General features: G+C 43.4%; 2 protein-coding genes across 7 annotated transcripts; one reads left to right on the top strand and one right to left on the bottom strand.

Annotated features, from left to right (window-relative positions):
* Window positions 1-3,736: 3,736 nt before the first annotated feature.
* On the top strand, window positions 3,737-8,791 carry LOC128859297 (luc7-like protein 3). Of its 6 annotated transcripts, none has more exons than XR_008454122.1 (9): window positions 3,738-4,193; window positions 4,372-5,231; window positions 5,298-5,404; window positions 5,469-5,689; window positions 6,232-6,424; window positions 6,528-6,659; window positions 6,833-6,926; window positions 6,983-7,097; window positions 7,890-8,791. XR_008454122.1 is itself a non-coding variant. In XM_054096172.1 (5 exons), the coding sequence occupies exons 1-4, from the start codon at window positions 4,092-4,094 to the stop codon at window positions 5,576-5,578; spliced, it is 1,179 nt and encodes a 392-aa protein (XP_053952147.1). In that variant the 5' UTR covers window positions 3,737-4,091; the 3' UTR covers window positions 5,579-5,607; window positions 7,890-8,791. The 6 variants fall into 6 exon arrangements, 1 of the variants encoding a protein (XP_053952147.1); XR_008454121.1 differs by having other exon boundaries at window positions 6,980-7,097; XR_008454123.1 differs by lacking the exon at window positions 6,983-7,097.
* A 5,989-nt stretch (window positions 8,792-14,780) lies between these two features.
* Window positions 14,781-23,979, bottom strand: LOC128859296 (dual specificity protein phosphatase MPK-4). Its single transcript, XM_054096171.1, has 5 exons — window positions 23,506-23,979; window positions 23,316-23,447; window positions 16,453-16,552; window positions 16,129-16,364; window positions 14,781-16,052 (listed from the first exon to the last, which is right to left on the bottom strand). Exons 1-5 carry the CDS (start codon window positions 23,729-23,731, stop codon window positions 15,511-15,513), a joined length of 1,236 nt encoding a protein of 411 aa, XP_053952146.1. The 5' UTR covers window positions 23,732-23,979; the 3' UTR covers window positions 14,781-15,510.
* Window positions 23,980-24,519: the final 540 nt, after the last annotated feature.

Genomic DNA, 24,519 nt, shown 5'->3' with positions numbered 1-24,519 from the left:
AGCCTGCCAAATGATCGTAGGGGACAGCAATTGGCAGAGCAGATAGACGACTCGATATTCAGCACAGCGAACGACGACGCCCCCACCAGGGTAGTGGGCAATTGTAGCAGCTCGCCTGACCTAACAATAGCTAGCGCGGGTCTGATAAATAGCATAACGTGGCGACCCATGCTATCGCTTGCATCAGACCACTTGCCCATTATCGTCTCGATCGAGAGACCTGCCGATTTCGTTTCCGCGAATCACCGGTCCTATTTTAACTTTATAAAAGCTAATTGGGCCGGCTTCACGGAGTTCACCGAGGACACCTTCGCCGCTCTTCCCATCCCCACTGATGTGCGCGTTGGCGAACGCGCATTCCGCAAGGTGCTCACAGCTGCTGCGGCTCGCTTCATCCCAGCTGGATGCTATAAGGACATTCGTCCTCATTTCCCAGCAGAAGCAGCCAGTTTAGCAAACGAGCGTGACCACCTACGCCAGGCCGATCCCGGTGATCCCCGCATAAGGGATCTCAATTTGGAGATCCGGCAACTGGTAAACCAACACAAGCGGACTAAATGGGTTGAGCACCTGAAGACTTGTAACCTCACCTCCGGAGTGAGTAAGCTCTGGTCCACCGTTAGGTCCCTGTCGAACCCGACGAAACACAACGACAAGGTGGCTATCACCTTCAACGGTTGTACTTCGTCGGACCCGAAGAGATGCGCGAGCTATTTTAGCCGGCTGTTTACACTGCATCCTCCGGGCGACAGAACCAAACGTCGTGTTACCAGAAGGCTGCACAAACTGACGAACGACAGTGCGCCACTTACTTTCTCCGGTGATGAGGTTCAGGGGGCCTTCAACAAGTCGAAATCATCGAAAGCCATTGGCCCTGACGGACTGAACGCGCTGATGCTGAAGCATCTGGGACCCCTGGGAGTAGGATACCTCACAAGGGTCTCCTCCTACTCCCTCTCTACACGACACACCTGGCCCCAGCCCCACATCAGCACGGATTCCGACGAGTGCACAGCACCACCACGGCACTCACCGCCATAAACGCCCAGATAAATCGCGGGCTTAACCAAAACCGCCCCTGCGAGAGGACTGTCCTAGTAGCGTTGGATCTAAAGAAGGCTTTCGATACAGTCAGCCATTCCACGCTACTAGATGATATTTATCAGTCGACACTCCCGCCAGGGCTGAAGAGGTGGTCCGCGAACTACCTGAGCGGTCGGCACTCGTCAGTGATTTTTCGAGATCAAATGTCAAAGCAGAGGAAGATTAAGCAAGGCGTACCGCAGGGTGGTGTCCTTTCACCCTTGCTTTTTAACTTCTACATCTCGAAGCTCCCCCAACCACCAGCGGGAGTTTCCCTGATCTCATACGCTGACGATTGCACGATAATGGCGTCGGGCAATGACATCGATGGCCTGTGTTCCAAAGTGAACAACTACCTCACCGACCTTTCTCGCTTTTTCACTGCGAGGAATCTCCAACTTTCCCCCACCAAGTCCACGGCGACCCTTTTCACCACCTGGACAAAGGAGGTCAAGCTGTCCCTTAAGGTAAAAGTCGACGACACACCAATTCCGACTGTGAATAACCCCAAAATTTTGGGTGTAACCTTTGACAGCTTGCTCTCCTTCTCTGCGCATACAACCGCAATTGCCACTAAAGTCCAAAATCGCAACAAGGTCCTCAAATCGCTGGCCGGCAGCACTTGGGGCAAGGACAAAGAACTGTTGCTTTCGACATTTAAGGCAATTGGCCGGCCGGTTCTAAACTATGCTGCGCCTGTCTGGTCGCCTGGTACTAGTGATTCGCAGTGGACAAAGCTTCAGACATGTCAGAATACCGCCATTCGGACAGCGACCGGGTGCCTCCTGATGTCACCCATACAACACCTGCACAACGAGGCACAAATGCTCCCAGTCGCGGAGCACAACAAATTGCTCAGCAAGCAGTTCCTGCTGGGGTGTTACCGCAGGTTTCACCCCTGCAGACACCTGCTTGAGCCTGAGCCGCCTCCCAGGCACGTCAGGAGACACCTCCTCGACTACGCTGACGAACTCCAGGACAAAACTGACCGAGACCTACTGGACCGGACAGTATTCAGACAGTCAATAAACGACATTCACCGGGAGTCCGTTACCACCTTCATGAACTCCCGTCCCGTGAATGCCGTAATCGGAGTCCAACCACCACCCATTGCAGATGAAGAGCTCCAGCTTCCCCGTGAGACTCGTGTAACATTGGCACAATTACGTTCTGGATATTGTAGCAGGTTAAACTCCTACTTATCCAGAATTGACCCCGACATACCAAACACATGTCCGGCATGTGAAGGTACCCCGCACGACACTAACCACCTCTTCACATGCCCCCTTAATCAGACTCATCTAACCCCCCTCTCCCTCTGGACCCAACCCGTCGAAACAGCATGTTTCCTGGGCCTACCCCTAGATGAGCTAGACGAAGACGACCGATGATATACCTACACTGACAGGGCTAACTATGCTGTTAAAACAACAACATGAGGCCATGGTAAGAAAGTTTGTGCGCTTGTGCATAATTTCTTTTCTTTGGTTGTTGTTGGAGTTGTAGCAGTTTACTGAACCCTGCCAGTGTGTTTTAGTCACCGGTGGTCTTCGTCTAACTCATTTAACGCTGTACATAGGAAATGTGTTGTTTTGACAGGTTGGGTCCAGTGTTAGGTGAGTAGGTTAGTGAATAGGTGGTTAGTGCCTTATTGTGTGCCTTCACATGCTGGACATATATTGGGTATGTCCGAGTCGATTCTGGATAAGTACTAAAATATCCAGAACGTAATTGAGCCAAAGTTACGCTGATCTCTCTTCTTCTGTGATCGGTGGTGGCTGGACTCCGATGACGCCATTCGGAGTAGGAATATAGGAAAGCGGTAGAAGTCTCCCTATGGTTCTGTCTGGTAATGGTTTAATGTCTGTATATATATTGTTCGGTCCAGCAGTTGTAATTGTGTTTTATTCTGGATATAATATAATTAAAAAAAAAAGAAATGCCTTTGAATTTTTTTTTTTTTAGATTTATAAACAAATAGATCCAAAAAATCTTTTAATTCCGCAGGTGATGCCAGTTTCAGTTCCTTTAGTAAATTAATATACGAAAATTCTCCGCTTTTCAAATAAAAATCTTGTGACCTATTTCAAGAATTTTTTCGCGCTCATTATAATAATATTGAATCTATTTGTCAAACAGTACAGAAGCAAATATAAATACATATAGTGCAATCTTATAGTTCGCGTTTCCATTCAAAGTGATGTTTGAAACTACTGATATTTTTTTTTATTTCGCGTTTAATAACTTTTTTTCTGCCCGAAAAATTGATTTTCTTAATGAAAAGTTATGCAATGATTTTTCCGCATGCCATGAAATTGACAGCTCGAATTCGTTACCTCATCACAAACGCAAACGTGGGGTAAGTTTAATTGATTGAAAATTAACAAAGTTTTAAAAAAATATGATTTTCATGGTAGAAAGTGGTTTACAATCGCGGAGTAACAGAACAGGTCGATTTTTACATGCGGAAAATGTAAAAGAAGCATGAAATATAAACTAAACGAAAAATTCCAAAAAGCAGAACGTGACGAACTTTTTTTACAAATTCGATTACAAATCCACGGTTGAACGATTATATGATATTTAGTAATTGGTTCATGGCTATTAATATGCAACCATGTGCTTTTTCTTTTTGCCATAGCATGGCAAGGATGCTTTTCACATTCTCGTTCTGTCATCGTGTTTGTTAAAGTCGGCTAGAGGCTATTTCGATTACCACAGCTATCATTAAGAATAGTTTGATGAAAAAAATATACTTTGGATGGAAAATCTATAGTTTTGGAGTATACATAAACGTATCATAAAGACGTGAATAAAAGTTATAAACGAGAAAAATCGATAGTATTTTATAAATACGCAAAGTATAACACAAAGATCTTAATTTCTTGTTTATGTACTCGCGCAAGTAATTTAATTGTGGCATCGAAAGTGCGTTGCCGAAAGTTTCACATTTGACCCCTACATTTTAGAATTCAGTAAATATACATATATATATATAGAATTCAATCATGGTGGACGCAGCCCGTCAAATGCTTGACGAACTTATGGGTCGTAATCGTAATTTACATCCATCAGAGGCGCCACGTAAAATAAGTTGGGATGATCCCGATGTAAGTATAATGAATTAATTTGCCATCAAATATACAAACACTCTTGTGCCATTTGTAAGGTTTTTGGTAGTTTGTTGCAAAATCGATAACACATGCGGAACAATAAAGCCGCGCTCGTTATGAAGTATCTAGAAATAACGTTGATTATTGTTTTTGTTTTTGTATGGCTTCATTACAGTTCTGCCAATACTATATAGTTAAATTCTGTCCGCATGACCTTTTTATTAATACTCGAGCCGATTTGGGACCATGCACTCAAATCCACGATGACGAGGCGAAACGGATGTATGATGAAGCACGCCCATCCCCGCGAAAACGATCTTACGAAGATGAGTTCTTAAGGTTTTGCAATAATATGTTAAATGATGTGGATCGAAAAATACAAAAAGGCAAACAGCGACTGCAGCTCATGCATCGTGATCAGCCTATACCAACAATACCGCTGTCGAAGTACCAGGAGCAGCTGAATAATATGAACGCTCGCATAAAAAAGTTACTCTCCGAAGCAGAGGAAGCTGGCATACGTGGTGATGTTGATCAGGCCAAGGATCTTATGGCGCTGTGCGAGCAATTGAAAGATGAAAAGGAGGCATTGGTCGCCCAGCATGAACAACAGCAACAAATACACCAACAGGCAAATGGAGCGCTTAAAGAAGTTTTAACTACGCCACCATCGGACACCAGCATTGAGAAATCCGAATGCGATAAATCACCAAAAAATGAAGAAAGTTCGAGCGCCAGTGGCAGTGAAAAGAAAATGCTGCCTTGGATGCAGGATTTGGGGACCCTACCAGAGAAGCAAATGGAAGTTTGTGAAATCTGTGGGGCGTTTCTCATTGTTGGCGACGCTCAACAGCGTATCGAAGACCATCTCATGGGCAAACAACATCTGGGGTATTCGCGCTTGCGCAAAGCCGTAGAAGAAATACACGAGCGCAGGCAAAAGGATAGAGAAGAGGAGGAGCGCAAGAGACGTGAGGAACGTGAGCAACGCAGCGCTCAACGTAGCAGTTATAGCCATCATAACGACCGTAGACGGTAAATATGCTCTTGCTTAGTAGTTTCCAAAAAATAATGCATACCTTTCGTAATTTCTTATCTCAGCGAGCATCATGATCATCGTGATCGCGAATGTGAACGTGAACGTGAGCGTGATTATCGTGGACGTTCACGCGATCACAGCAACCGACACTCAGCAGATAGACACCGACGTAAGCCAAAAATGTTTGCATAAATACATTTTTCTCAACTAATAATTGGTTTTAATAATTTCAGATCATCATAAATCAACTCATCGCAGACGATCGCATTCGCGCAGCAGTCATCGTCGCAGCAGTCGGGATCGTCATAGTCACAGCCGGAGCCGTAGTCGCAGCCGCTATTAATTACACGCATTCGTACGTGGCGGATTGAGGTACTCTCCCCAAAAACAAACTATATAACTTAAAAATCTAGCATAATCTAAATAAAAGAATATTCTCAATTCGTAGAACAAGGTGAGTGAAAATATTATTTTAACAGTATTTCTATTTAAGAATATTTACATAAAACACATATTTCTACAATCAATGCATAATTTTCAAAGCAAACGCGTGCTACATTGTTTTCATAAGAATAAAATAACAAAATGCGGGGTTAACATTTTTGGGGTTTCGATTGGAAAATATTCTCTTGAGTTAAGTAACGAGAATTATGATTGATGTAGGATTTGATTTGTGTTTGTCTAGAGTGGACTGTATGTCTTTGTGTGGGGCAGCATTTGTCTAAACGTTTTTGTTATTCATGATTTAATACAACTCTTGTATATTGTGCACTCTGACGGAGTTGAATCGCCAATAGATATTTTATTTAATATTTAAATTTACAGATATAGATAAAAATTTTCTTCAAAATACAAAGAACAAAAACAAAAAAAAAAACAGAAATAGAATAGTTTAGGCAAAGGAGATTGCCTTTAAAATGATTTTCATTTGTTTAAGTTTTAATGTTGTAAAATTAATGTAAAACTAAAAAAAAAATCAATACTTTTAATTGTTAGGAGCAGAGACATTCATGCACATTGAAGGCGTTGCAGCGTAACTGCCTGTAACGCTAGCCAGCGGTTTGCTCTACTTAACTCCATGAGACTCTACTCTCAGTTGGCATTAGTTGCCGAAATGCCGCCGTGAATTGCCGTAGGTTGTGCGATTGTCAGGCTATAAAATCCTTTACTTTGGCAACGTCATTTCGAGGTACATTTGAAGCAAAAATTAAACACAAAATAGATTAAAAAACAGCTTATTTTCAAGGTAGTTGGTTTTAATTTTTGAGTTTTTTTTGTTTAACTTTTCATAGCGTGAATTTATTTACAAAATGAAGATAAGTGACTATAGTCACACATACGCACACGAGTGACTGAATGTCCTCCAGAACCCAGTTCTTTTGCGACTACAAGACCAGTCCTCTTCGAACCAACTCTATTACAAGGTACTTTTTCTATTTTTTGGATTTTTTCTGATATGTAGTTTAAAGCAAAAAAAAAAAAATAATAATAATAATAACAAAATGACAAAAAAAGAAGCAAATTAATACTCGTATTTTTCGTACTGTATGTTTTGGAAGTCAACAAGTGAAGATTACCATATCAATATCATTTGTAGATTTTAAGTGACCCGCGTACGCATTCATTCGTACGCCAGTTCGCTCCTTCGTTCGTACGCTCAGTAAACTGCGCACACATTCACCCATACCGAGGTAATTGTTAAAACAAAAATCAATTTGCAAATTGCCTCTTAATTCTTATTTAGTAGGAGAAAAAGATTTTGTGTGTTGGGAAGTTATAAAGTAATGTGGTGGAAGTGAAGGGATTGAAGTTGATGTGTGATTTAGTGGAAAACTCTGTTTTTTCATACCCGCTTTACAAAGGTAACAATAATTTATGATACGGTTAACTTGTATTTTTTTCTCGTATAATTTAAAATAGTCAATAAGTTATTTAAATAAGAAAATATTATCTTTTAATACAGCAGTTAAAAAATATGGAAAAATAATGATAGACCTAAGTTGCTTTAAAAAATATAAAAAAATAAGTTAACAATTTGCGGTACAGAAATATTCGTTTAAATACGCCACGAAAGCCTTTTAAAAATAAATGTTAAATTAAAATAAAAACGAACAATATTTTAAATGAAATGGGTGAAAACCCCTAACTTTGCAAGACCAAAGTTAATGATTTAACAAAATTAAAAAAAATCGCAACTGGAGACACTAAGTTGATGTCGTCCACAACCGTTTACTAACAATTCGGTATCCTACATCCTAGCCGCCTCAAATGGCGAAATAACCTTGCAAAGGGCTGGTTGAAAGCTCGCTTTTGTGTGCACAATTCACTGATTTCAAATTTTGGCAATGAAGATTTGGCGCATGTGTTATGGTATCTGACGTTATTGCATGTGTGCCCGAAAACTCGATCCTGCCATGCGTTTTCCGATTTGAAAAGCTTTCGTGGCTATCGCTGATATAGCGCATTCATCCCTCATAAGTCCTTAAATTAAGCAAAATTTTACCTTTACTTTCTCTAATACAAGCGATGAAAGAAGGCTTCATAAATTTTGTGTGATGGTATATTTTTTAGCAGATATTTTTATTTTATTTATTTATTTATTTTATTTTATGAGGTATTTGCAAAAACTTTCACAATACTGTGCATTTTTACAGAAATCACCAACAAGAATACAGCGAATCATCGAGCAACTACAATCAACACTCGTTCAAACAATCGTTACTACCTTCCTTTGTTCGTGTGGTGCAACATGAGCCATCAAACTGGCAAAAGCCCCAACTCATTGCAGGTAACAGACACCTTCCAAAATCAACATTTCTTTCAAACACAAACAGTTGAGCAGAACAGCCAAGCAACCGGTTACCCCATCAGCAACACGAAGCGGCACTTAGCACAACAAAGAATGCAACTAGGTACTTCCAACGTCGGCGTCCGGACGGTCTGCCAGTACGCCAGTTGTTAGGTCACCATAAAGCCAAAAAACAAGGTGATTTTTTAACTATTGAGTTTATGCTTGAGTTTTCTTATACATATTTTTATTATTGAAAAACAACAGAAAAAATGGCAAATGGTAATTCGTTTCCAAGCAAATTGCCTACTATACTACGTATGTTATTTTTCTAATATTGTAACTTTTTAACTTTTTTGCAATTAAGCGTGAATTGTAATTGAAAAATAATACAACGTCACTTTGCAATTTGTTGCTTTATTTTCGGCCGCCATAGGCGACTTATTACAGATTGAATTACTAGGTTTCGTATTTCAAATTGAACTTTTTTGAATTCATATTATAAATTAGTCAAACTCGTTTTTTTAACATCCAAATCGGCAAAATTATGTAAGAGCCTTGAAAATTAAATGAACAATTTTATAAAAAAGTTAAAAAGCTAAACAACTTGTAATATAAAAATAATACACGCTTTTCGCGTTTCTTTATAAAAACGCACGCAGACATATACGTTATCCGATTTTGTAGGTTTAATTAAAGTAGCATAGTTATTTATGAAACGAAGATGGGTACAAAATTTTCAATAAAATATGCAGATTTGAAAAAAAGCGGCGATTATTCTATTATTTTGATATTGGACATGGCACGAGTTGCGAAGGGGGAAGGAAGTGCTGACAGCAAATCACGACACTCTTGGCTGCATTGAAATGGTTTTAAATTAAAATTTTTTATGTGAGCTTAAAAGTGATTTATACTTTTAATAATTTCATTCCGTGCGGCTCAAGATTGCCATTATCCGAGCTAACTTTTACGTTGCGAAAAAAATGCTGTGAAATTTTTATAAGAATTGAGTCTTTGTGGCTACACAATTTTTCTTATTTTATTAAAGTATATACTTGTTTTATCAAGTTGCCGTTATTGTTGTTATAGCAGACTTGTAGTCTAGTCTGCTTAGATGTGTGCTTAAGCGATTCGAAGTGTTATTTTCAAATTCGCCTAGAACACTTGACGTCAAAACAAAACTCGTTTTTTCGTAATATGCACTGTGTAAGTTTGAGCGAGAGTCTACTGCTGTTGTATTTATAGATAGTTTTCCAAATGTATATGTTGCCAAATGTATCATATCATATCATAGTTCTAACGAATATAAGTAACTATCTTCTACGTTAGTTTCTAGCGTTATTGCATAATTCGGGGTGAAGTCAGGTAATTTGAAAATTCTTTTAATAAAATAACGCTGAAGTTTATTTACTTCTTCGAACAGCGTATAACCACAGATTTGAGCAGCGTATGTTTGTATGGCTCTGCACACAGCCTGAAACAGATTCCATTTAGCTTTGTATGAGATGTATGGCTTAGCTAAGAAATTGTTCCATGTACTATTAATGCTAGCTTTTGCTGAATTATTTCTGGCTTGCACATGTTTAGCCTTCCGCCTAGTGTGTATGGGGATGTATTGTTGTTGTTGTAACAGCATAATGCGTCTGGAGTGACAGACCTTGGCCGGATATAAATCCGGGTCGTTTCGGTAGCGTAGAACCGACTGTCGGGGGGAACGTGGGGGTGTTGTAGTTGTTGTTGTTTTAACAGCAAAGGTAGCCCTGTCAGTGTAGGTATATCATCGTTCGTCTTCGTCTAGCTCATCTAAGGGTAGGCCCCAGAAACATGCTGTTTCGACAGGTTGGGACCAGAGGGAGAGGGGGGTTAGATGAGTCGGTTTGAGGGGGCATGTGAAGAGGTGGTTAGTGTCGTGCGGGGTACCTTCACATGCCGGACATGTGTTTGGTATGTCGGGGTCAATTCTGGATAAGTAGGAGTTTAACCTGCTACAATATCCAGAACGTAATTGTGCCAATGTTACACGAGTCTCACGGGGAAGCTGGAGCTCTTCATCTGCAATGGGTGGTGGTTGGACTCCGATTACGGCATTCACGGGACGGGAGTTCATGAAGGTGGTAACGGACTCCCGGTGAATGTCGTTTATTGACTGTCTGAATACTGTCCGGTCCAGTAGGTCTCGGTCAGTTTTGTCCTGGAGTTCGTCAGCGTAGTCGAGGAGGTGTCTCCTGACGTGCCTGGGAGGCGGCTCAGGCTCAAGCAGGTGTCTGCAGGGGTGAAACCTGCGGTAACACCCCAGCAGGAACTGCTTGCTGAGCAATTTGTTGTGCTCCGCGACTGGGAGCATTTGTGCCTCGTTGTGCAGGTGTTGTATGGGTGACATCAGGAGGCACCCGGTCGCTGTCCGAATGGCGGTATTCTGACATGTCTGAAGCTTTATCCACTGCGAATCACTAGTACCAGGCGACCAGACAGGCGCAGCATAGTTTAGAACCGGCCGGCCAATTGCCTTAAATGTCGAAAGCAACAGTTCTTTGTCCTTGCCCCAAGTGCTGCCGGCCAGCGATTTGAGGACCTTGTTGCGATTTTGGACTTTAGTGGCAATTGCGGTTGTGTGCGCAGAGAAGGAGAGCAAGCTGTCAAAGGTTACACCCAAAATTTTGGGGTTATTCACAGTCGGAATTGGTGTGTCGTCGACTTTTACCTTAAGGGACAGCTTGACCTCCTTTGTCCAGGTGGTGAAAAGGGTCGCCGTGGACTTGGTGGGGGAAAGTTGGAGATTCCTCGCAGTGAAAAAGCGAGAAAGGTCGGTGAGGTAGTTGTTCACTTTGGAACACAGGCCATCGATGTCATTGCCCGACGCCATTATCGTGCAATCGTCAGCGTATGAGATCAGGGAAACTCCCGCTGGTGGTTGGGGGAGCTTCGAGATGTAGAAGTTAAAAAGCAAGGGTGAAAGGACACCACCCTGCGGTACGCCTTGCTTAATCTTCCTCTGCTTTGACATTTGATCTCGAAAAATCACTGACGAGTGCCGACCGCTCAGGTAGTTCGCGGACCACCTCTTCAGCCCTGGCGGGAGTGTCGACTGATAAATATCATCTAGTAGCGTGGAATGGCTGACTGTATCGAAAGCCTTCTTCAGGTCCAACGCTACTAGGACAGTCCTCTCGCAGGGGCGGTTTTGGTTAAGCCCGCGATTTATCTGGGCGTTTATGGCGGTGAGTGCCGTGGTGGTGCTGTGCACTCGTCGGAATCCGTGCTGATGTGGGGCTGGGGCCAGGTGGGTCGTGAAGAGTGGGAGTAGGAGGGCTTCAAGTGTCTTCACTACTGGGGAAAGGAGAGTTATCGGCCGATAAGACTCCCCTTGGTTGGCGGGTTTCCCAGGTTTCAATAGTGGGACCACTCTCCCTGCTTTCCACTTGTCAGGGATGATGAGAGTGGCCAGAGACAAATTGAAGACCCTTGTGAGGTATCCTACTCCCAGGGGTCCCAGATGCTTCAGCATCAGCGCGTTAAGTCCGTCAGGGCCAATGGCTTTCGATGATTTCGACTTGTTGATGGCCCCCTGAACCTCATCACCGGAGAAAGTAAGTGGCGCACTGTCGTTCGTCAGTTTGTGCAGCCTTCTGGTAACACGACGTTTGGTTCTGTCGCCCGGAGGATGCAGTGTAAACAGCCGGCTAAAATAGCTCGTGCATCTCTTCGGGTCCGACGAAGTACAACCGTTGAAGGTGATAGCCACCTTGTCGTTGTGTTTCGTCGGGTTCGACAGGGACCTAACGGTGGACCAGAGCTTACTCACTCCGGAGGTGAGGTTACAAGTCTTCAGGTGCTCAACCCATTTAGTCCGCTTGTGTTGGTTTACCAGTTGCCGGATCTCCAAATTGAGATCCCTTATGCGGGGATCACCGGGATCGGCCTGGCGTAGGTGGTCACGCTCGTTTGCTAAACTGGCTGCTTCTGCTGGGAAATGAGGACGAATGTCCTTATAGCATCCAGCTGGGATGAAGCGAGCCGCAGCAGCTGTGAGCACCTTGCGGAATGCGCGTTCGCCGACGCGCACATCAGTGGGGATGGGAAGAGCGGCGAAGGTGTCCTCGGTGAACTCCGTGAAGCCGGCCCAATTAGCTTTTATAAAGTTAAAATAGGACCGGTGATTCGCGGAAACGAAATCGGCAGGTCTCTCGATCGAGACGATAATGGGCAAGTGGTCTGATGCAAGCGATAGCATGGGTCGCCACGTTATGCTATTTATCAGACCCGCGCTAGCTATTGTTAGGTCAGGCGAGCTGCTACAATTGCCCACTACCCTGGTGGGGGCGTCGTCGTTCACTGTGCTGAATATCGAGTCGTCTATCTGCTCTGCCAATTGCTGTCCCCTACGATCATTTGGCAGGCTTGAATGCCAAAGATCGTGATGCGCATTGAAGTCACCTACAACCAATCGGTTTTCACCTCTAATGAGCGCACCTATATCAGGGTGATATCCTGCCGGGCAGCAGGTGACAGGGGGTATGTATATATTAAAAATTTCGAGCTCGGAATCGGCTGACCGGACAGCTATGCCTTGACATTCTAAGGTGCTGTCCCTGGGGTCGATTCCTTCATCGATAAGACGGTACTGCACAGTGTGGTGGACTATAAACGCTAGGCCACCACCGTTGTCTCGCTCGCGATCGTGTCTGTGCACGTTATAGCCATCCCTGGTGATCAGAGATGACCTAGCGTGCAACTTTGTTTCTTGGACCGCAGCTATTTTGATACTGTGCCGGCTCATAAAGTCGACTATCTTGTCGACCTTGCTCGTAAGTCCGTTGCAGTTAAACTGGAGAAGCTTGAAGCTTCTCGGTGAGGTCAGTGTAATCCGGGGGGTGAGGGACGCGTGGGGTTGTCTACGTTGGACCTGCTGTGCAATCCACTGTGGTTGTTGCGGCCTGATGGTGGTGGGCGGCCGCGCCTCCGGGGGAGGTAGTGGGTGCAGAGCTCTGCAGCAGGGGGCAACGTAGGCAGTTGTCCACTCACGGGTGGTGCGCAGGCCGGAACATCTCCGAAAATGGCACCAGCCACTGCAGGAATTGCATTGGACTGATACCAGATTCCGAGGTATTACGGTCTGACACACGGAACAGACTGTACGGGGGACCAGGAGCTGCTGGTTTGTCCCCGCACTGGGGTTGGAGCAGGAAGGGATAGGAGGGGTTAAAGGGGAGTTGTGTTGCTCCGATAGGCTCCTCACCGTGGAGGTGTGGGTTGTGGTGGCGGTTGGTAGTGCCGGCCTATCAGGGGGTGTGGTAGCCGTGGAGGCATCACACGCCTGTTGGCGGGAGTATCACGTGGCCACATACCGTGTGGACCACTCCCTGTGCGACTTAAGGCCTGAGCAGGTCTTAAGGTGGCTCCACCCGTTGCACTTATTGCACCTAACCGAGGTGGAGTTCGGGTGGAGCCGTTGATGGCAGACGCAGCAGTAGAATACCTCTGGCCCAGGGTTGGATTCGACTCCAGCCCTGAGGAGAAGTATTTGGAGCAGGTTAGCTGCGAGAGTTTGCTCCTGTGACGTAAGGGGTGGGGTGATATACGATACACTAGACAGGGCTAGTGTACTGGGGCGGCAGCCCTTGATCGGGAAAAACCCGAGTCATTCCGGTAACGTAGAACCGGCTGCCATGGGAATGGGGGTGTTGTAGTATTTTTATGCGGTGTCAGCAACAACATAAAAGTTTCATCGCTAATCTTATGCTAAGACCAAAATGCTGATCATGAAGGATTATATATTTTTTTAAGTATTATAAAGGGCCCGCCATCTATTGTTACGGATTTGGACTAGGTATTATTTGAAGAATGGTAACACTTAGCTGTCATCTGATTTGACAGAAAATTAGTTTTATTCTTCCGCTGAACGAAAATGGTTGTGTATACGCTCGAAGATCGCTGGGAAATATTGCGACATTACTTTGAAAATCATGGTAATGTTGCAGAATGTGTACGAAAATTACGTACGGCTATGGGAAGAAGAAAAGCACCAAATGAAGCGTATGTGCGTTACTTTGCGAAAAAAGTAAGAGAAACTGGGTTGCTTATTGACAAACCAACGAATGACCGACCAAAAACCGAGCGTACACCCGAAATCTTTGGGTGCCGTCAAAGACCAGTGTTATGCCAACAAACCAGCAACAATTGGTGCACTGAAGACCAACATACGCGATGTCATAGCTGAAATACAGCCGCATACAATCGAAAATGTGTTGAAAAATTAGACCGATCGTATGGGATGGTGCATGGCTAGCCGAGGCAGCCATATGAATGAAGTTGTGTTCCATCATTAACCGGAAGGATTGTACTTCAAAATAAAAAAAACACTTTGGAAAAATATTGAGTAGTTTCTTTTTTATAGCATTTTTAATTCCGTAAAGTTATATGGCGGACCCTGTATTTTCGTTTTAGTTTTGCATTTTTAAATTGTATCCGATGAATGGCTCACGCGTCTGCCTATATCTTTCTAAATATCATGGGATCTTCCAAATTGTGAAGGTTACGACCTTCAAAGGGAGGAATGCTGCAGAAGGATCACTTTTTTGCTTTAACTTTTTTTTTAATATAATTTGAGCCCTAATTTTCGCGTTTTTGTGTGATATTTTTGTCAGGTAAGTACTCTTATATTATATAATATATGATACTTAGTACGTAGTCACCTATATGGAATGTTGTGTGTACATTTGGCAACAAAAACTTCAGTAGTTTCATGGAAATTGTTATTTATTGAAATCGAAAAATGCAGTGTTATTTGGAAAACGTTTATAAATCTTGGGCATTTCTCATATCACGAATTTTAATAATTTCACATAGAAATGAGTTCTTCTTAAAATATCAATTTTTTAATATTTTTTCTTTTAGTTTATCTTTGTTGAGACGTACATACACACATATATCAATATATCATTATTTTTTAAATGTTTGTAAAGCGGAATAAGTTTCTAATACAGTTTTTCCAAGTATTGTCGGTGCTCTTGCGGAATCGCATAAATTTATAATTTAATCTCTTCAAGCTGAGTACTTTACAATAATACATACAAACACTCCTTACATTTTCTTTTTCGAAACATAAAGGAAATTGGCTAATTTGCAAAATTTAAAATGTTTTCTTCATCAAAACCGCCGAAAGTTCGCATCATAGAAATATACACATTTAAATTTGATTAGCTGCTCACAACTTGGTATTTTTCGTTTAAATTTGTTTTTTATGTATCTAAACGTAATTTGAAAATTTTGATATTTTAGCTAGGAAGCAATTTATTTGGATATCTTGTTTAATTTGAGTCTCGATTTACTTACAATTGAAGCATTTCAATTTCACATCAAGATTTGTAAACTTTGATTTTAATTTTTGTTTTCATAACTGTAGTAAGTAAGCCAAGTAATACCATTGAGAATAAATGCCCAGCATTTCACTGTCTAGCTTTCGCTTGCTACTTTCTATTCAAACTAATCTAAAGTGTGGTTTGCACGTTCTGCACAGCTTTGGAAAGTTCTACACGCGATGGTATCAAATAAAAAGCTGGCGATATTTCTTCGCCACATGGGCATTGGCAGCCATTGATCCAGCTGAAATTTCCCACCTTTTGGTCGCATTTCGGACAATTCAAACGGCCTTGTGTGCTGTGTGAAATGTTGCGCATCCAGGAGATCGGCTCCACAAACAGGATGCTGCGGCATGCCGTCGACTGCTGCTCCGTGGCATCGTTGATGGCATCAGTGCCGGTGGGTGACTCCAATGAAGCTTTCCGTATTTGAGCGGCGATCTGTTCGAGCAGCCGCGGCGCCGTCTGCACGCCTACATTGGTGTGACTGGTGGTTGGTAGCGCATTGCTGGTAACAGGAAGCGACTTGTTGTTGTGCAGCAGCACATGCGATTTGGACGCCAAAATGCGACGACATTTACGACAACGATAGACAATGGGTTCCGGATTCTCCTGTGTGACGGCTGGATCTGATCTTATCAGACTATTAAACGATTGTGGCAATATTTTTGCTGTGTGGGAAAAGAAGAAAAAATGATTGTAAAGAAAGTTTTATGATGCTCACATATTAAATTTTCAAGTGCACACCTTTGCGTACTTGTTCCCCAGCCAAGCGTAGGCGATACAGTTTATAACGCTGATATTGCGGATCGATTTTGCAGCCCATGCGGCGATAGAGTTTCAGCTGCGACACAAAGCCTGGATTTGGTTGTACGAAACGTCGTTTTGAGCGCACCAAATCAAAGGCGGCTTGATACTCGATATCGTTATGTTTCATAATGAAAGCTATGACCGCTGCGGAGCTCCGACTAACGCCGAAGTAACTAAAAGGGAAATAAGTATGAGCTAAAAATTTCGAGGTGAGAAATCAGAAGGTTATTCTTATTCTATGTTTAGTTATAGTGTACACACCAGTGTACAAGAACATTGCCTTTTTGCTCTAAAGCCTTGCTTATAAAATCCGTGCAGGTATCCAGGTGGTGCAAGATGTCCTCCTTAGGCATATCCGCAACTAGATCGAATGAAAGAGAGACACAGAAAGTTAATAAAAACAAAATGAGAAGTCATAGCAGCAATTGAGAACACAAAAACGCGTTGGTTTGGGTTTGAATTGCCATTGAAGTTGTATACAAACTCAACAATTGTAAATTTAAAAGGAAAAAAACCTTCGTCAGTGAACTCAAAATTTTCTTTAAAAAATCGCCATAAATGTCTATTTAAGTGAAATTTGTGCTGCTTTTGATTTTTTCATGTATTCAGTTTTTTTATGGCTCAACAGCACGTCTAAAATATTGAAAAGATTCCCTACTTTACTTCTAACGCCACACATCAGCATCTATAAGTATTTTGTTTATCGATGTCACTGCAAGTTTATTTTCTACATGCGTGGAATAAGGCTATTATAAGAGTTTTTTTTTTTCATGTGCTCTGCGACCCACACTGGCGGCTGGCATAAATATATCATGGAAAAGTAAACACGCTGCCAATAAAAGCATTCGAGTCTGTCGCTTTTGCCTTTATTCAGATGAGAGTGTAATAATAAACAAATCCACAGTATCTGCCATCAACGTCAACGCAACCCGCACAGGGCGATGGGTCGGATCGTTGTAGCTTATACAATGACAGTTGGGGGTAAAAGCTCTGCATATATGTGTATATGTATCTAGATATTTACAAGGTTTGTTAAAAAATAGGGTGACTTTTTGTGTCTCTCGAATAGTATTTATGTAATTATCTATCATGTCTGCTGCCCCCTTCAAAATAATGCCCTCAGATTCCTTTGCATCATCGCGTTTTCTAATCCTTGTTCTGTAGCTAGCCTTAAAATCTTCCTCTGGTACGGTCTTTATGTCCTCGATCGTGGCATATCTGTTGTTTTATGGATGTTTTCAGTTTCGCGAACGGGACCAGTTCGCAAAGGGCCAAGGTAACTGAAGTATGACTAAAAATCACGAACAAGCGGTAAAAAAATCACCAAGCGCGTCTTTTGGTCGATCGTGGATTCTTTATATCAAACAGAAAACAGAATTGTAAAATGGCCGAAAACGTATGTATGTACAAGTATTTACGTAGTCCGCGAAATTTTAAAAGTCACCTTATGTTTCTGAGTAAACCTCGCTCATGCATAAATATGCGAGTGTGTGAAGCGCAACGTGTACGCTGTACACAAAGCCTCATGTAATGACTACTTTGATATGCGCGGCAAGTGTTGGATGGTATGTGGTGTGCGCTACAATTCACTTATCGCTGTCAATGACTAGCGGCGATGTTGCATGATGTGGGTGTGCTAAGAAAGGTTATTGAATGGATGTATGGCAGCAAAAAAATGAAATTTAATTAAACCTACGCAAATAAAATTTTATGGCAATAGCAATAATTGAATGCACATGGCAGGCGGTTCTACGTTACCGGAACGACTCGGGTTTTTCCCGACCAAGTGTACCGTATCCCACCCCCAATCTTTCGTCACAGGAGCAACTCATTGCAGCACGTTTGCTCCAAATACTTCTCCTCCGCGCTGGCGTCGAACCCAACCCCGGACCAGATGTATTTTACTGCTGCATTTGCCACAAACGGCTCCACCCGATCTCCACCTCGGTTAGGTGTAATAAGTGCAACGGGTGGTGGCATCTTAAGACCTGCTCAGGCCTTAAGACTCACAGGGAGTGGTCCACAAGGTATGTGGCCACGTGTTGCTCCTGCCCACAGGCGGCCCCTGCCTCAACGGCGATACTGCCCTCACAACCCTCCTGCTCCTACCCCAATGCGGGGACAAAACAGCAGTTCTTGGCCCCCCCCACAGTCTGCTCCGTGTGTCAGACCGTAGTTCCTCGAAACTTGACAACTGTCCAATGCAATTCTTGCAGTGGCTGGTTCCATTTTCGGAGGTGCTCCGGCCTGCACACCACCCGTGAGTGGACACGCGACTTCGTTGCCTCCTGCTGCAGAGCTCTGCATCCGCAACCGCCCCCAGCGGCGCGGCCGCCAGTCAACATCAGGCCACTACCAATTCTGCGGAACGCACAGCAGGACCAACGTAGACAACACCACGCATCCCTCACCCCTCGAGTTACGACCATACTCCCGCGAAGCTTCAAGCTATTGCAACTGAACTGCAACGGACTCACGAGCAAGATTGACGAAATAGTCGACTTCATGAGCCGGTATGGTATCAAGATAGCTGCGGTCCAGGAGATAAAACTGCACGCTAGCTCCCCCCTGATTACCAGGGACGGCTACAACGTGCATAGAAAGGACCGCGAGCGAGACAACGGTGGTGGCCTAGCGTTCATAGTCCACCATTCAGTGCAGTATCGTCTTATCGATGAAGGCATCGACCGCAGGGACAGCACCTTAGAATGTCAAGGTATAGCTGTCCGGTCAGGCGATGCCGAGCTCGAAATTTATAATATATACATACCTCCTGTTACCTGCTGCCCGGCAGGATATCTCTCTGATATTGGTGCGCTCATCAGGGGGGAAAACCGATTGGTAGTAAGTGACTTTAACGCGCATCACGATCTTTGGCATTCAAGCCTGCCAAATGATCGTAGGGGACTGCTATTGGCAGAGCAGATAGACGATTCGACATTCAGCACTGTAAACGACGACACCCCCACCTATGCTGTTAAAACAACAACAACGACGCCCCCACTAGGGTAGTGGGCAATTGCAGCAGCTCGCCTGACATCACAATTGCTAGCGCAGGTCTGATAAATAGCATAACCTGGCGACCTATGCTACCGCTTGCATCAGACCACTTGCCCATTATCATCTCGTTCGAGAAACCTGCCAACTTTGTTTCCGCGGATCACCGGTCATGTATCAACTTTAACAAAGCTGATTGGACCAGATTCGCGGAATTTACTAAGGACATCTTCGCAGCCCTACCCATTTCCACCGATGGGCGCCGGCGAACGCGCATTCCGCAAGGTGATCACAGCCGCCGCGTCTCGTCATATAACCGCTGGACGGATCCGGGACATACGTCCCAATTTCCCAGCCGAAGCAGCTGTTCTGGCGAATGAGCGTGATCGCCTACGCCAGGCCTATCCCGGGGGTCCTCGAATAAAGGATCTCAATTCGGAGATCCGGCAACTGGTAACCCGACATAAGCGGACCAAATGGGTAGAGCATCTGAAGTCCTGCAACTTCACCTCTGGTGTGAGCAAGCTCTGGTCCACCGTAAGGTCCCTGTCGAACCCGACGAAGCACAACAACAAGGTGGATATCACCTTCAACGGTCGTACTTCGTCGGATCCCAAGAGATGCGCGATCTACTTTAGCCGTCAATTCATACTGCATTCTCCGGTCGACAGATCCAAACGTTGTGCCACCAGACGGTTGCACAAACTGACATACAACAGTGCACCGCTTGCTTTCTCCAGCGACGAGGTTCAGGGGGCCATCAAACATGTGAAACCATCTAAAGCCATTGACCCTAATGGACTAAACATGCTGATGCTGAAAAAGCTTGGTCCATTGGGAGTAGAATTTCTCGCTAAGGTCTTCAACCTGTCTATGGCCACTCTCATCATTCCTGATAAGTGGAAATTAGGGAGAGTGGTCCCACTACTGAAGCCAGGGAAACCCGCCAGCCAAGGGGAGTCCTATTGTCCGATAACTCTCCTTTCCCCGGTAGTGAAGACTCTTGAAGCCCTTCTACTCCCACTCCTCACAGGACACTTCAGCATGGTTTCCGAAGAGTGCACAGCACCACCACAGCACTCACCGTCATAAACACCCAGGTAAACCGCGGACTAAACCAAAACCGCCCCTGCGAGAGGACTGTCCTAGTAGCGTTGGACTTACAAAAGGCTTTCGATACAGTCAGCCACGCCACGCTACTACATGACATTTTACAGTCGACACTCCCGCCAGGGCTGAAGAGGTAGACCGCGAACTACCTGAGTGGTCGTCACTCGTCGGTGATATTTCGAGACCAAACGTCAAAACAGAGAAAAATAAAGCAAGGAGTACCGCAGGGTGGTGTCCTTTCACCCTTGCTTTTTAATTTCTACATTTCGAAACTCCCCCAGCCACCAGAGGGAGTCTCACTGGTCTCATACGCCGACGACTGCACCATAATGGCGTCGGGCAATGACATTGATGGCCTATGCACAAAACGATTACCTCGCCCGCCTTTCTCGCTTCTTCACTGAGAGAAACCTACAACTTTCTCCCACTAAATCCACGGCGACCCTTTTTACCACCTGGACAAAGGAGGTCAAGCTGCAACTTCAGGTACACGTCGATGATACCCCAATACCGACGATAAACAACCCCAGAATATTGGGAGTCACCTTTGACAGTTTGCTCTCCTTCTCAGCGCACACAACCGCTATTGCATCGAGAGTACAGAATCGCAACGAGGTCCTCAAGTCGCTTGCCGGCAGCACTTGGGGCAAAGACAAAGAAATGTTGCTGTCGACTTTCAAAGCAATAGGCCGACCGGTTCTTAACTATGCTGCGCGTGTCTGGTCGCCTGGAACCAGTTATACGCAGAGGACGAAGCTCCAGACCTGCCAAAATACTGCAATAGGGACCAATACAACACCTGAATGACGAGGCTCACATGCTTCCTGGGAAGGAGCATAGCAAACTGCTCAGCAAGCAGTTTCTGCTAGGGCCAGACACCTGCTTGAGCCTGAGCCACCTCCCAGGCACATCAGGAGGTACTTCCTCAACTACGTGGACGAGATCCTAGAGAAAACAGACAGACCACTCCAGGATCAAACAGTGTACAGACAGGCCATAAACGACATTCATCGGGAGACCCTTACCACCTTCCTAAGCTCCCGACCCCCGAATGCCGTTATCGGAGTCCAACCACCACCAATTGCAGACGAAGAGCTCGAGCTTCCCCGAGAGTCCCGCGTAACCTTGGCACAATTACGTTCTGGTTAAGCTCCTACTTATCCAGAATCGACCCCGACATACTAAACATATGTCCGGCATGTGAAGGCACCCCGCACGACACTAACCACCTTTTCACATGCCCCATCAAACCCACTCATCTAACACCTCTGTCCCTCTGGACCCAACCCGTCGAAACAGCCAGTTTCCTGGGCCTACCGTTAGATGAGCTAGACGAAGACGACCGGTGATTACACTACACTGACAGAGCAAAGATACTGCTATAACAACAACAACAACAGCAATGCATACGCACACACAACGGGTGCAGGGGAGGGTGAATGTGATGAAGCGTATATAAGGCGCTAACAGTCAGCGACAGAGGGATAGGCGAAACGCAATGGGTATATTCAGAAACGCATTATAATGCGCAACATACCATTTCAGAGTGAGCAGTGCTTTCAGAAATGCAAATATGGCAGTACTGCAAATGCATCGCGTTCCAAAACGCCATTTTTGTATCAAACGTCACGCATTATTTGCAGGAAAAATTTTAATACTGCCGCTGATTACGCTAATATGATGTCTGATGAAAAGTGAGTATAAAACTAATTTTTTTAGCTTTTAATGCAAAGATATATTAAATATACGTTATTAAAACAATATTTTATTACATTTTTCTTGATTTTAGCGATTATTTAAGTACATCGGAAGTAAAGTTGCTTCTCAGAGTCCGACTGAGCATGGAAAGTGAATTTGCTTCAGGGAGGAGGAAAAAGAGTGTTTTGTGGAATAAGGTGGCGGAAGAAATAAAAAAGTGAATAAAGATTTGAAAATAGACGGGCAAATCGCGCAGCGAAAATTTTCTAATTGTTTCAAAAAAAGATTTTTTTTTTTTGAAATTGGAAAAGTAATGAATTACAATCACAATAAATTAAAAAACATTAGCGACTAGGAAAAAAAGATTTATTTTTGGGAATTTTTCGTTTTAATGAACATCTTACTATATGTGATCTTCTTTTTAGCTTTACACGTCTTTTTTTCTTAAATTTAGCAAAAAACTATCACTTTTTACTTCAAATATATCGTCAACAACTAAACTCAATAACACTTCCATTTTAGTGTAAAACGCGTTCATAAATGCAACAAATCTTTTTGCAAATCGTCAACAAATCTATCAATTGCATCACTTGTCACATTGGCAGTGTTGCCGGCGCTGCAATTACTGCGCATTTATAATGCGTTTCTGAATATACCCAATACTTATCCACATGCCTGTGCGTCTGCTGATGAAATTGCGTGCCAATATGGCTAAATTGCATGTTCGGCTACCGCGCAGTGGAATGCTGGCATATGCGAGTACCCGGCTATGCAAATACGTGCATTAGTGTGTGCATCATAAAGGATACTCGTCAGGATATTAAAAGCTTAGTTTGTTGAAACTGTCTCGGCAGGGTTTTCCTTGCAACCAGTTGTAAGGCTTTATCCCCAAAGGGGCCTTTAAATAGCTCTGTGCGTGATTGTCATGCAACAATATTAGTAGAGCACAATTCGGTGCTACTAGAAGGCCATTTGACATTAAATCCATGTGCTCAATTCTTGTTATTTCGATACATGTAAGTCCTTAAATAAAATCATTGTGAAGCTTTAAGTACGACGCCCTGGAATGTCATGTGTATGTGCATACACGAATGCTGATTTAAGATTTATAGGTGGCAAAAGATATCTTTAAAAATTCCTTTCTATGCTGAAGGACAGAAATAATTTTAAATTTTCTAAGCAATTCTTTTTTTATCACACTATCATACAAACTGGTTTGAAATTTTGTTACGACTCATTCATGAAAATGTTTGTGTGCTTCAGCTAGAAAATCGTGATATGATTGTAGTGTTTGGTAAGGAAAGCGAAACACAACTTACTGTGCACGTATTTTGTTGTTAGGAAGCTCGCTTGTAATATATGTTGCGGTAAAGGAACTGAGTCCAGAGTCAAAATATGTGTGATCTTAAAATTTTTCAACGTTTCCATGTGAGTTGCTGCTGTCAAATTACCTACAGCAGAAGAGAATGGTTGATTGATCATTCCATGGTACATATTCAGCAGTCATACCCAAGTATAGTCCCGGTTCGATTTCATCTACACTCACCGGTCCGCCATCGAAGTCTTCCCGCTGTAGAGTACCGACATCTTGTAATCGCCGATGTTGCTGGCTTTTGATGTTAGCAATTGTTGCACATTTTTCGGCCGAACCTAATGCAACTGTTGCGCCAGTACTGCTACCAGCAGCAGTTGTCGTATTCACTTGTGCTTGCGCTGAGCTGCGCTCCACTTCCATTTTGGAAACTTCTTCTTGAAACCAAATCTTACTATTTACTACTATGCCAGGAGACAATTTATGGAATTAATGATGACAGCTTTTCACCGTACACCTTCAATTGCGAACGTACGTTAGACTGCACTGTGCGATGCAGACTACTAAAACACTTTGCTATGCTACGCGCACGAACACGACCACCAAAATTTATTTGCACTAGTGGTGTTGACGTTTGCCCCTATGTTTTATTTACATTTTGCTAAGAAAACGAACAGCTGTTTTTACTCTACGGAGCGTGTTTTAAAGGGTAGTAAAAGGAAATTTAAAAACGGGAGAGAAATTTCCCAAAATAAGCAAATTGGCAGGGTTGTACGTTTGATGATAAAAATCGGCACACTAAACTTTACTTGAGATTCGCACTTGTGTGAAATTGCGTTTGTAGAAAATATTATTGCGATATTTCCAATTAGAGTGTGGTTTTATTTGCCTACAGTAATTTCACTACAGTATGGCACATTTTACCTACATATGTTATTCTAGACTTAATTTCAATTAATAAAATATGCAGTCATACACATGTTTTCAATAAAAACAATAAAAAAAATATTTCAATGAAAATTAAATGCAAATACATCTATGAATATCATCGCTTTTCAATTTTAAGCGAAAATAATTCTTTGGAACTGACAATAAACCTGTGTTGCCAGACGCCTGTAAATGAAAATAAAAATACGAACAAAAAATAAATATTTCAATTCAATGCTAATGATAGGGAAGGGGAGTTATTATGGGTGCAGACCAGAGAACTG

The sequence above is a fragment of the Anastrepha ludens genome, chromosome 3 (genome assembly GCF_028408465.1).
Source record: "Anastrepha ludens isolate Willacy chromosome 3, idAnaLude1.1, whole genome shotgun sequence".
Lineage (NCBI taxonomy): Eukaryota > Metazoa > Arthropoda > Insecta > Diptera > Tephritidae > Anastrepha > Anastrepha ludens.
The sequence above is the reverse complement of the archived record's forward strand: the minus strand, read 5'-3'. Positions and strand labels throughout refer to the sequence as shown.

Bases quoted from the DNA above. Each gene is read 5' to 3' on its own strand.
- LOC128859297 (XM_054096172.1), top strand. From the start codon at position 4,092: ATGGTGGACGCAGCCCGTCAAATGCTTGACGAACTTATGGGTCGTAAT. The intron at 4,194-4,371 runs GTAAGTATAATG...GCTTCATTACAG, and splicing joins TAAGTTGGGATGATCCCGAT to TTCTGCCAATACTATATAGT. The intron at 5,232-5,297 runs GTAAATATGCTC...TTCTTATCTCAG, and splicing joins CATCATAACGACCGTAGACG to CGAGCATCATGATCATCGTG.
- LOC128859296 (XM_054096171.1), bottom strand. From the start codon at position 23,731: ATGGAAGTGGAGCGCAGCTCAGCGCAAGCACAAGTGAATACGACAACT. The intron at 16,553-23,315 runs GTAAGTTGTGTT...CATTCGATCTAG, and splicing joins AACAACAAAATACGTGCACA to TTGCGGATATGCCTAAGGAG. The intron at 16,365-16,452 runs GTGTGTACACTA...TTTCCCTTTTAG, and splicing joins GGCAATGTTCTTGTACACTG to TTACTTCGGCGTTAGTCGGA.